The 13,631-nt window shown below is 40.0% G+C and overlaps 1 protein-coding gene across 10 annotated transcripts in view; it reads right to left on the bottom strand.

Moving 5' to 3' along the window:
- The window catches only part of DLG2 (discs large MAGUK scaffold protein 2), an 890,387-nt gene that overhangs the window by 603,037 nt on the left and 273,719 nt on the right, over nucleotides 1–13,631 (bottom strand). For 7 of the 10 annotated variants that reach the window (XM_030950051.1, XM_030950045.1, XM_030950064.1 and 4 more), the window contains exon 1: nucleotides 11,747–12,085. The exons of the other annotated variants lie outside the window; for them this stretch is intronic. In XM_030950051.1, the coding sequence (XP_030805911.1) occupies nucleotides 11,747–11,848 (102 nt within the window). In that variant the 5' untranslated portion in view covers nucleotides 11,849–12,085. Of the gene's footprint in view, nucleotides 1–11,746; nucleotides 12,086–13,631 lie in introns of those variants that run through there. 10 annotated transcript variants of the gene reach the window in all.

Below are 13,631 nucleotides of genomic sequence, written 5' to 3' on the forward strand. Positions count from 1 at the left end.
CATGGGTAGATCCTTAGGAGGTACTTAATTCCTGTCAAAAGCCAAGAGGGCTGGTACCTAATTATCTCAGGGATCTTGACCTTAGAGACCCAAAAACTCTTCCTGAACTCATAAATGCAGGCATAAAAGGAGACAGAAGCCCCTACCATCCTGGTCCCTGGCAACACTCCCAGCTTTAATCAGCACAGGGCAAATCAACTTCCTACACATGTTTATTAGATCAATGGAAGAACAGGGAGCAACATTCAGAACTGCCAACTTCCTTTCTCTAGTTTTAAACTCTGGTTTATGCTTCCCATATTTCCTTATGTTTTAGCTGCAGTGATATTTCACCTGGCATTACTTAAAACCCAAACCTCTGCAAAGCGAGGTGTCTGGCTGCATGCTAAATTACCTCTCATTTCTCCTGATTTCCGTGAAGTTTGGATGAGGTCATTTATAGAGGTTCTTTCCAATCACCATTTCTAAGATTCTGGAGATTACTTTGATGCGTTCTTACGATGTGAGATGACCCATTCCTATCTGCACTCCTTTCTTTTCTGAATAACTGAAGACAGTAGAAGAAAACTCATCAGACTACAGGACAACTAATTCTCATCTAATAACAGAAACTTTATTAACTCATGGAGCCCTATGCTGGTCCTCCTGGTGAATAAAAACAGTCAAGAAACAGCTGGTGTTTGCACGCAGAATATGGATTAGTTTGAGAGCATCTCCAGTTCTCTGGCTCAGCACACAAAGTTCTGATTCCAATTGCAAGGGAAAGTAGTTGTTGCTAATGCAAAAAGTGGCGCAAGCTAGTATCAGTAAGAGATTTATACATCAGATCCACTCAGATTAGGCAGTCGTAGACAACAAATTAAACCTCTGTTAGGAAGCTGCCTCCAACACAAGGAGCAATAGCTGGAGGTTCAAGTCCCAGCTCTGTGATGAAGATGCTGTTCCCCTATCCCAGCAGCTGTACCTGACATGAGGAAGCAAGCCTGAAGGCCCTACAACAAGAGCACTTTCAGTATAAAACCTCTTGCTTCATAACCAGATCTTGCAATCCTCTGAAAGTCTCAGGATTTTGGTTGTTAATTGCTGCCCTGAGATGTGCAAAAGGTCACTGTTTTGGCCCGCGCATCTGAAGAACGAGTCAGAGCTCTTTGGTTTTTGGTCTTGAAGTTGTTTATTAATTCTTATCTATAAAATTTTCTTTCTGCCCAGTCGAGATCTGCTCAGCAAGGCAGCCAAAGCACTCTGACCCTCCCCGAGGCGGTGTTGTCCTTTTATACTACAAACTACGTATAACATATTTACAATTACTTTCCAATACCTATCACCTATGTTAGACAGTAACTTCTATTGTAAACCAATCCCAAAGTGCCAGCATCACAGCAGAAAATGGAGACCAAGATGAAGAAGAAGAAAGGCTAGACATGCCCAAGTTCCTCCATCTTGTCCCCATAACCCCCATACCAAAAATCCTAAAATCAACATTTTCACCCTGTGATAATTTTATTATTATACTATTTAAACTTCTGAGACTTTCAGGTCCTCATACAAAGCTGGTAATTTGCTCCACAGGTCAAAATCAAACCTGCAGGTGCTCTGGGCTGTGTGCCAGGGTCTCCGAGCCCCCCCCGCGGGGTCCTCGGCAACTCTGGACACCCAGAGGGATGTACTGAGTTCCAACATGAAAGTTTCTCTCATATAGCCTCTATTCCCTCTCTGTCTCCTCACTTCCAACACCTTTACAGGGCTGTGATCTTCAAGCACTGAAAAGACATACCCTTAATGCTGAAAAATTAAAGGCCTGCATGTCTGGAACTCACGTGGGGGTTGATGCATATAGTAAAGAGTGCAAAACACCAGGGCTTTGAGGAGGTGGTGCAACAATCTCCTCTGTAATACGTACATACACACAAAATTAGACCCGCAAGTGCATTTTCTAGGTCAACTTCTTCTCCCTCCTCTGCTCTCACCTCCTCTCTTGAGTTTTCTTAATTGTTCTGGGAAGGAATACATGTTTTAAAACGTATCACCAAACTTTGTCTTATGAAAACATACTGTCCTGGTTATTTTATACCCCAAACTACTGTGTATGAAATATTAGTCCGTGGTTAATTTTGCCAGTGCAAAAATAGCCTATGCTTTCTTATGCTGTCAAGTGTTTAGTTCCTACACAGCTAATTTATTATCTTTCTTAAGCTAAGGACCAGGAACCTGAGCAGAAAGACTGGCACAGACAAGGGAAAGAAACAAGCAGGAAAAGTATATTTCATAGGTACAGTGCAAAACACTGCTACAGGACCATTGAAAAGACCTTTCCTCCCAGCTATGTAGATTGTTGCGTCCTGAATTTCATGCAGCTCTACAGCATTTTGCTTAATTTATTGTAGACTGCAGAACCTGGGATATAATGTGCAGTTTGAGAGCCACATGGCCCTCTGAACTGGGCTGAATGTCCCTCCTAGTGATCAGCCTAACCACAATTCCTGAACACTCACAAGATTTGCATGATACAGTTACCGATTTGCCTCCTTGCAGCAGGTGTACATTCATCTGCTTTTCAGCTTCCTTACTCGTGTATCATACCCCCTATGACTATTTTTAAGTAATCTTTGCAAAATAAAAAACTCAGCCAGAGCTCTGGAAATCACTTCTTCCCTTCAGCAATTTTATATAATAAATTAGACAATAGTAGCACTATCTTGGATGGGTGGAGATAAGAGCCTGTCAGCACTTTCTTTTCAAATCCACTTTTGCAGGGACTTGCAAATCATCTACAACAATCTGATATGGGGAAAAAGAGGGGATGGGAAACCTCAGACCTGGAGGAAGAACCTAAAAAACAGGATAAGTAATAGTATTTCAAGGTGTACCTGAAAGAAATAGAGTGGAAAGAGGGACTCAGGAAAAAAAAACCAAGGAGGAGATACTTTGATTTTCAATAAGGTAATTCCATTTTCACTTGTATCCTCCCTGTCTTTGCCTAACCATGAGTTTATGTTGGTCCTTAAACCAATTGTATTTACATGGTTCATTTCATTTCAGTGCTGTTTACACACAATAACTATTAATTCTCAATACTCCTCTGAGGCAGGTATTACCAACTTGATTTTCTAGAAAGAGATGCAAGGCACAATTTTCCTCAGGCCACAACAGGAATTCTATGTGAGAGCCAGGAATAGAAATAAGGAGTTCCCATTCCCTGTCCTAAATCAAGGTCACAGAACCGTCTCTGGCTCAGTCTATTTTCTCAATGTTTTATGGCGGTGACTCTCCTCTTACGGAACTATGTTTTACACAGGCTGGGATTTCCCTGGGATGTGTACAAAGTCCAAGTCATCTCACTGCTAGCTGACAATACCTCTGATAAAAATAGGGTAAGGGCCAGGACTAACACAGTTTAACAATATACTGTTCACAGGGCATTGTTATAAGCCTTACAAGGTGGTAGGCAAGACTGCATTTCTCATTTAAATGCCTTTTTTATCTATGAAATATTTTAATTCTCTGAATTTAAACTCCTCTTCCTACTTGAAGCACCTGTGACTGGTAAAGGTTAAGTGTTTAAGTAGCTAGGATGGGAAGTATTGGAGGGTGGAGCACCTCTCTGTGCTGGGCACAGGGTCTCTGAGTTCAGGACAAGTTTCTCACAGTTTTGGGCTCAGACCTCTAGCCCAGAATACCTGGGTACATTTCAGGTGGACTGTCACATGTGTGGTGGTCACAGGTCCAGATGAACCCAGCCTGACAGAGCTGTTATGGTGAGATTAAATCTGACCGACTGGTTTCATTTTTCAAGATCAGAGATCAGAGTGGTGGGATCATGACTGAGCCCTTATGCTACATCAACTATGCTAAATGCACCTGTTTCTCAGCATGACCCTTGGTTCTCAGGCCAAGTGGTTGGGAGAGGCCCACATCCATGTTGCTACTAAAGTAGCATCTTTAATAAATGAACAGAAGATGTGTTTCATGCTCTCAAATGTCACCAAAAGGCAAAGGGCAGCGGTGGGATGTGTTTGAAGATAAAAGAATGGGTTTTGCCTGTAGGCTGCAAGTAATCTCCCCTGATGCAGTCTCATCCATACTCCCTCTTGGAAGAAGTTCCTGGAGTGAACAATCCTTCTAGCCACATCTACAAATTGTCTTGAAAGAGCTTGAGATCATCACAAAATTCAACCCAGGGAAATATCTAACAATTTTTCAATATGGAAAATCAGGAATTGAGTACTTGAGTATAATCATTCGTCCTCCTTTTCTTAGAAATATAGGTATATTCTAAATACTGGCAGCTGGTCCAAGGCCTGAAGTTTCAAGCCTGTTTCCATAGGGGATGAGCTTACATCCTGCAAGTAAGTGATGTGCCTACATTCCTTCTCAGGCAACTGCATGTTGGCACAGGCTCTTTACCACATCAGACACATCCACAGAGCCTCCAGGTGATTCACTGTGTGGACTTTGGTGCTGACAGCACCTTACGACTTTCTGAACATTCATATTTAGCATATTTTATCTTAATTACACTGAACAGCTGCCAGCATCTCCTAAAGGAAATCTCCCCAAAACAATCTGTCAGGATTCTCAGAACCAGGGTTTTTGAAATGTCAGTTTAAGGAAAAAATGAAAAACTGTCTTGTTTACTGAGAGTCAGTCTCCCAGAAAACCTGCTTTTCTGGCTTGGTGGGGATCATTTGAGTAGCTAATGGGTGCCATTCCTTATTGAAGCTGGGTGAAGATTTTTACTTCCCAATTTTTACTTCCCTTTTACTTCTCAGAACACTCAAGAGCCAAATGACTCAAAAGAATAGCTCAAACTGCCTTAATACTTCTTCAGATCATTCTGTGCCATGTCTCCTGGGATTACAGATCATTAACTTCTACAGGGAGTCAGAGGAATTCCCATCAGTAATCTTCTCATTGAGGTTTCCATTACATTCAGCACAGCCCCCAGCTAGGCTTTCTTGAGAAATCCTGTCCTTCATGTTTATTAATTCTATAGCAAATGCTTAAAGCTGAAGGAAACAGAATCAGAAAAGTGAAAGCAATAAATATATATTTTTTAATAATGAGACTATTTCTGACAGCTACACTGGAAACATAAAAGCTACTTTTCAAAGATCAGGAGAACTGTTCAGTGACAGTTTTCAGTTCTATTGCTATTATCACTTAAATATATTTATATAACACTTCTTTATCACCATTCTCTTCTATGACATCTCTTACAGCTAAGATGAATGCCTATATATATCCTTCTCTTAGTCAATAATTAGTTTGCAAAATCAAGCAGCTCATGTAGCTGCACACCAAGTCATTTATATTTGAAACTACCTCATTTTACGTAATTATTATGTACAATGTGAAGCAAAAATACATTAAAAAATTTAAGTGTCTGAGAAAACTCTGAACTTCTTCCATGTGTTCAGTAACCCTTAGCTGTGTACCTCCTGACCTACTTTTTCCATAGGTAAATTTTATTGCAGTACTTAAGAACCACAACATTCAGGTCCTCTTTATTGCTGAAGAAACAAACCCTTTTCCCACTATGGCTGTATGGTCAAAGGCACAGTCCAGAGGGCATTCACTGTGTCCTTTTGGCTCCAGGGGAATTGTAAGTAATTTGGAGTGGTGAATATCAGACTCCACTGCTGCACTACCAGAGAATTACTTGTAATGACAACAAAGACAACATGACAAGATGGGGCTGGAACTAGGTGATACTTTAAAGTCCCCTCCAGCAGAAACCATCCTATGATTCTATGACAGCAAGCACTGTGAGCCATCCAGCCCAGCATCCAGCTGCTGGTGGCAGCTAGAAAGATATCCTGGCAAAATGTGGGAAAAAAACCCATTGATTCAAAATGATGCAGGGATTGGGGATCTCACCTTCAATAGAACATTCTTTCGGGGTACAAAACTTTTAAAAAACCAAAACAAGACACCTTAATTTTAAAAAGCCACTTTCAGCATTGTTTTCTTAATTTAAATTGTCTCAGGGTATCTCCCACCTGCCACCCATTTCTGTTACAGTGTACAGGGAGCTTGTGGACACAACAGTGGCAGAAAGTGAAACACAGTACCTTCATACAAACACATTTTTAAGACCTGATCTTGATGCTTGAGAAATGCCTCAGCATTTCCCTCCCAGATGTTGGCCAGTTCCAGTGGGTGATAGCTGGCAAGTGAACTCACTCCAATAAGAGAAAATGGTCACACTTGTTTGCATTCCCTGACTCAGTAACTCCTGTGTGATTGAGGGCATGAGCCCAAAATTTCAGAAGATTCACAATACAACTTTTTTACCATTTACAATCTAGCCAGACCTCACCAGCTTTCTTCTCAGCTTGCCTCTTCAGGACTCTTGCCCAGGCCACTGCTTTATCCTACACCTAAGCTGGTCTCTCTGCATCCTCTTGCCTTGCGTCATTTTGTCCACCTGCCCCACCTGAACCTTCCTGCTGCTGCCTCCTACCTTCTCCTTAGGCTTCTGCCATCCTGTGTTTCCTGAAATCTCAATTTCTGCAGCATCTGTGCTGAGTTCAAGTTAAGAAACTAAGGATCATGTACAAAGTCACAGTTTTCTCTGATACCAGAGTTCCTCTCAGCGCTCCTCAGTGGTGGGAAACAAAAAGTTCTGAAGAGTAGGATCCACTTTATACATTTTTCAATACTGGGAGGAGTTTCTGACAGGATCCCACAGCCTCACAAACTGCTACTTAGTACTCAGAAAATCTCAGACTGGTGGCTTTTGAATAAAATGTGCAGTCGTTTTTTCCCCACAGTCATTGATGATGGGTGGGAACTGCTGGAGAGCTACCACTTCTTCTTCAGCCAGAAGTGGTGGAGCGCAAGGAGTTAGTGAATGCCTGACAGAAATAAAAAGATACAGCCAGGTAAATTTGCTTGGGTTTACACCCCATGTCCAGCTTGCATAAATGTAATGCCAGAGAAGAAAACTCTCCCTGCTGTAAGCATTGTGCACTAATGCACAAATCCTCTGTGACTCAAGTGATCATGCTCAGAGCCTCTTGCCAATGGCAATGCTGCATCTCTTCTGCAGTTCCTTCTATTGCTGAGCACTTTTATTTAAACACCACAGTAGCCTAACAAGAATTACTCATGGAAGTAGGTTTCTCAGTGCTGCTGACAATGTTATGCATAGCAAGCGGCAGCAATGTTCCAGTTGACTTACTCTGCTGATTGTCCATGAATAGGCAGCAAACTCTTTCAAGAGGGTTCTGGAACCCTATACAATATACCAGTCTCTACAGATGGATCACAGAAGTCAGCATGACCATGGATGTATTGCATTTTTCCATCTCTTCAGGTCTGGCCCCCAAAAAATCAGAAATTAAATACATCAGTGGAGTCAGAGGTTAGGTACACATCAGCAAGCAGCATGAATGGATTCACAGAACGAAGAGCTGATAAGAAGGGCTCAATCACAGCATCACACCTGTGTTTTGGGTTTTCCTTTGAAATAGTGTTAATCTGCTTTTATAAGCTGAATATATGCAAGATTTTGCAGAACATTTGGTGTGTTTCTGCTTAGTTTCATCAAAAAGGCATCCTGTTTCCCCACCCCAAGCCTACTCTGTAATGCAAAAAAAAATAACAGCTACATGGGCAGGGCTGGGAGATTATTGTCAAAAAACATTCGGAATTTGAGTGTATGTTCTATCTAGTTGCATCCATTGCACTTCAGTTCTGTGGGTACATCAAGAAGCTAAAGCATGCAAGGCCTTAAGCAGGTCTGCTATGGATCATACCTAGTTGGAAAAGTACCTTCCTGTCATCTCAAACTGCTACTCCTTACAGTAGCCAGATGTAAATTATGACAATACAGAGAATATTCTCAATTAAGAACTAAGTGACTCACCAGAATTTCTTAAAAGGCTAATAATACCAGTACAGAAAACTACTAGTTTTCTAACAGTTTGATAATTATGAAAATAATAAATAGGAATGTCAAGATATTCAGTAATACTACTCAATGTTTGTCTTAATAATAAAATCTTCTGCATTCCAATAATTTTTCAAAACATAGAAGTTCTGGCAGTTGAAGAAACAAGTGGGTTTACTTGCATCCTCATCTTGGATAGTGGAATATGTCACTATTTAGCTGTTTCAGCTAAAACTGAGAAATAGTAGGAAAAACCCTATGAAAACCAGCTGTTTTGCTGGAGGACTGGTTGTAATAAATGTGCGAGGAGGAAAGAAAGGAGACAGGGAAGAGAGGTAAGTATAACTTATCCCTTTAAAAAGAAATTAAATTATGCTAGGACAGATATAAAAATAAACCTAAATCAAAAAGAAAGTAGGATTAATCAAAATAGCTGGTCAAGGTCAACAAACAGAAAAGTCACTGGAATATCCTCAGTATCTATTTTCAATATAGAGAAGTAAAAGAGGTAAGGCAGAATAACACTTCCATCTGAGAGCCAGAACTGTGACTGAAATATAATTTAAGAAACATATCAGTCAACCTGAAATCCTTCCCAGCACTCTTAATAAGAGCAAAATGAACAGGATATTGAGAGGCAGAAGATAACTCTTCTGCAATACTGAACAAACAGTTCAGCAAAGTGAGTAAGCATATACTGACATTTTAGCATGCATTTAAGTTTCAGCATCTTCAGTGAGAATCTGGTATCTGCCCATGCACTCCTCTCAATGGAGATCCACAAACATGGGCCGGTTTTACACACAAGCCTTCCTTCAATCTGCGGACATCAATCCGTCCAGTAGCTGTGGAGCTTAAGGACTCAGGGGAGAGGCAGTCATGTGCCAGCCCTGCAGGATTGTGAACAAGACAGTGCTGCACAGCACCTCCTGGCACCTGAGGGCTGTGTTTTACAACCTGCTTATCCTGTTTCTGCTTCAGCTCTGCACTGCTGTGATGGGAACATGGGTACTTCCCTACTAGAAACTGAACAAGTCTTCAAAAGGGTAAAGTGCAATTGTGACAATTCAGGTAGGCACTGACCCATCTTTAAAATTAAACTTCTCTGAATTCTTTGCAGTTTCAACGTCAAGGATCATAAAACTGGACATCACTGGGAAATCAAGCTGACAAGCAAAGCTTCCCACAGGCACAGTGAGAGCTCCTCCACACCTTCTATGATGTGGTAAGATGTGCACCCTCTTCCTGCCCCACCACACTAATTCCCTGGCACCACCTGCTAGGAATGAGAAGACAGTAAAACTATTGCATGGGGAAATGATAAAATGGGTGTGATGGTTCTGAGGTGGTGCATTTGTCTCACTTACTTCTCTGACCATAGGAAAAAGAAGTCCATATGTAATACAAAATTAAAAACTGCAAATCAAAAGTGTAAGCAATACTGCAACTTGCCTTGTCCTTTTGAAAGGAGTCAGTTTTTTAGCACTAGGAAATATTTGCCTACTTTGAATTCCTCTGATGTCTATTCCACTATCTAGATATTACACTCTGAGGACCTATTTTCTCCTCTGTCACCCAGAATACAAAGTGTCATTTCAGGATATTAAACTTTCCTGTGTTAAAGAACCACGTGATTCTAGAAGTCATAATATTGTGAGCATGCTTAGATCCATGACTTCATGCCACATGACTAAAACTTCTCCTAAAAAGAAACAGTCTTACTTCTTATTCACACTTCTTTGGCTGTTAACAATGGATCTGCACCCATAAATCTAGAAATAGAAGTGTCCAGAGCAAAGAAGTCATGAATTCATATACAGGCTGCAGAACAAAGAAAAATGAGAAAAAGCTCTTTGAAGTGAAGTGATTTCTGTACACTTACCAGTGTACCTCGTGCATGCTTGATGGTGGTATCAAAGGGAACTAATTGGACATGTGTTGAACCAGCCCAAGATAAATAAGTTCACTTGTACTCCTTTTCATCTCCCTGAAAATGATCACTATCCCACACATCCACATTTCATTTGAGAAGTAGTTAATACATCACCACAAGAAGATAAAACATTGACGTTGACTAATGTAATGAGCCTGAAGCACTAAAGAAAGATGAGGGGGGAAAAAAGTTTGGAATTTATGATTTTTGTTCTCTTGCTTCCTACTAACAGGATCTGAAAATCTTGAAAGAACTTAAGTGCATCAAAGAATATCCTTTGAAAATCATGCTTACATGCAGGAATACAAATTGGATATTAGTCCCTAGGCCACTGGCCTACCTTTGTAGAAGGGTGGCTTATATTTAATTTCCCCTGATTAAGAATTTACCTATATGAATTAGAATTTAACATTTGGAAACAAGAGGACTTAAGGTTTGAAAGTTAAAGTAAAAAAAAAAATCTTTAAAAAAATGCAAATTAAAAAAGCTTCTGAACTGACAAACTCTTAATGCTATTTATATCACTAGTGGCATCATGACACAGCAATTAAATTATAACCCTTTCACTAATAGAACATATTTTTGCCTATTTAGAACAGAAGGGAAGAAACAAGAAACTTTCATTCAAGAAAGCCTCAAGTAACCAGACATATAGGCAGGCCATAGGTAGAGGAAAAGCAGAAGGTACACAAATAATTTGTGTTTGACTATAACCACGTTTGAGTTAGGGTATTACCCCAAGCAATACATAAGCTGTCATTAACTTCTAGCTGATAGATGTTTAGGCAGCATTGAGTCATCTATAACCTAGTCCATAAAGTCTTTTCATTTTATTTAGGCTACTCTGTCACACAGGAACTCACAAAGCATACTGTGTTCCCTAGTTTGTGGACTGTATAACTAAAATTTTATTTTTGCAGTTTAGCTATTTTTGAGGATTAGCAAAATTCAAATATGAAGTTAAAGATTTTAAGTAATTACTGACACTATTATTTTTAATGTAACTGCTCATTTCCTACTCTATTTAGACATAGAGGAACAGTTTTAATATCATCCAGTATTTAAGGAGAGCAAGGAAAAGGAATGGGACAAAATATGTAACCCCCCTGTAAAATCATTATGTTTGACCCAGTGATCCAAGAACCAAACTTTTTCCCCAAAGACAGTAAGTTTTAAAAACATGCCACGAGTTCTGAATTATTTCAGTATAATAACAAACATTGGTTATACTCAAACGTCAAGCCAGGATGTATGTGGGGGAAAATATAGTCCAATCCAACACCATTGTTAAAAAAATTGGGATGGGGTTGCATTACACAGCCAGGAAAAAACTTCTCTGGCTAACTGCGCCACCTTATGATTTAAATTTAAATGGAAAATTAAATTATTGTCCAGTCCCTAGAAGAAAACACTTAAAGATATTCCTCTAGACCTAAAAATGGGATCGGGAGCTTACTTTATTCTTTCTTACAGAGAAGTGCAGGATTGTATACTTCAGTATTGCTCTTCTGGTTAAAAACCATGTCAGCAATATAAATGGAAAAAAATACATTCAGTCTTGCTGGATTGTGTTTTTGTAATAACAGTATACACATCCAAATCAATAAAGCCAGGCAAATAGCAGAGTAGTGGTTTAGCAATCTTAGCACTGTTAGCTAAGTATACAATCAACTCTAAAACAAATGCTTCATAATCCGTAATTCTCCCGTGTAAATCTCTGCTGGTATAACCCTGGGAAATAAGAAAGCTTTACTTCTGATTTTTTTTCCTCTAACCTTTAAAGCATGCCGGCTGTAAGCCCTAATTTATAGCCAACGGATCGCAATTTGCACTGAAATCTCTAGTCAGACACGAAATTAAACAGCACAGATATTCAAAGGAGTTACAGCATGCATTTAAATACATTAACCACATCCTACCTTGCATCCAAACATCAACGATAAAGTGTTGTTGGTGCATGCAACTTTGCAGTGGCAAATCATTGGTGTAAAGCAGTCAGGATTTTTAACAATAGGGCACATTCCTTTAGTGCTGCAGTAGTGGCAGCCTACTGAAGGCTGAAAACAAGTAGCTAACACAGCACATGGAGTGGCAACATATGCTGCTCAACAGCTAGCTTTCCTCTTGCTGGTCAGAAGCAGCCTGCTTGAATCTCTACCTGGGTCCCATTCAGCCATCCCCTTCTTTGCTGGTGAATCAACGATGCAACAACGATCACGGATCTCAGGATTTCCCTTCCTCTGGGAAATTAGTTTTTACATCGGCAAAAAAAAAAAAAAAAAAAAAGGAAAAAAAGAGAGAGAAATGGAAATGAGGGGGACTAGCAGGTGTGGCAGTATTAGCATGTAAAAGGATGTAAACGCCTACTCATAACAATCACATAAGATTGTCATGCTAGCTGAAGTGGGCTGAAATTATTCCATCGGAAGAAAAATACTGCAGCTCCTGATTTGGTAAAAAGCCAGTGAGTTGCTGCAATACATAGTCATAGTGTGGAGAGAAGAGAAAAAAATGACTTATCTAAGAAGCCAGGATCCTCAGCCTTTATCAATATGCATTCCAGTAAGGATTCCCTTCCCAGCGCCTCCCCGTGAAAAAGAATCAAATCAGTCGCAACTCCAGAGAAGCGATGACCTTTGCTTTCCCCAAATAGATGAATCTCAGCAGGAAACAAACTGTACTCAGAGCTGAAAATCACAGATGCTGGGAGTTTGTAATAAGAGAAATACAAGCAACATTTATCCAATCCCGGCTTGCCACATGGGAGCTTTCTCCAGGCACAAATTTACAAATAGACAGGTTGAAGGATTGCAGGAGACACTGAATAAAGATATGAAGTTACACAGAAAATGCACCAGCATGAAGCTAAAAAGTCAAGCCTCTTTCAACTCTGCTTTGGAGGCAATGTAACTGTCTCCAGCTAGTACTGCTGTCCTGCAACCTGCAAACATCTTGCCGTAAACCAGAAAAGCAATAATTAAATAAGAAGTTTGGGAGCATAATACTCCTTTGGATTCTGTTACAGCTGTCACTGCTCCTTCAGTTAAAGCAACACCAGCTGAAAATGCATAATAAAGCACTTAGATGAACAAATCACTAGCTGTGCTTTTTAAGAGGATTATTTATATCAAAAGTTGGATTAATGTATCCTCCAGGTTTAGGTTTGGTCCTGGCAGATGCAAATACACAATGAAAAGGCCATGATATGGAAAGTAAAGCGATGTCCTTAAAGATTTCACAGCTGATAGCAGAGTAAACCAAGCAGTTGTTCCACAGTGCCCTGACCCTGCTTTTCTGTGACTCACTAAGCTCTGCCCATCAAATTAGAAACTCTTCCTAAAGAAATGAGAGCAGCTTGTCTCCCTGGCAATTACAAGTGAGTTCTTAAGTCACAACTGAAACAGTTTTCTGTAACAAACCTGAAGTAGAAATTTGTTATACAACAGAACAGAGAAAATGGCAAATGGAGGCCCCGGTGTGAAGCCAGATCAAGCAGTACAAGAGGATGAATAGCACAGGATCTTTTTTATAAAGCTGCCTGAGATGGCAGACCCTAACTTAGGCAACCTGTTCTACTAAGATTTTATATAGTGTGTTTATATAAGTACAGATACATGCGTGTGCGTGTATGCATATATCTATACTTTAAGTAGAATTTCATCAGGATAATTTACCCTTGCTTTGCAAAGTTCAATGCCACAAAACAACCAATTTCTTCACCTTTGCTCCTACTGTTGCACCATACAATAACTTTATTTTTATCCAATTTTGGTTTGCAGTTAAATTCCAGCTTGGAATTATGTT

This window comes from Camarhynchus parvulus, chromosome 1 (genome assembly GCF_901933205.1).
Source record: "Camarhynchus parvulus chromosome 1, STF_HiC, whole genome shotgun sequence".
In the NCBI taxonomy this organism is placed as follows: Eukaryota; Metazoa; Chordata; class Aves; order Passeriformes; family Thraupidae; genus Camarhynchus; species Camarhynchus parvulus.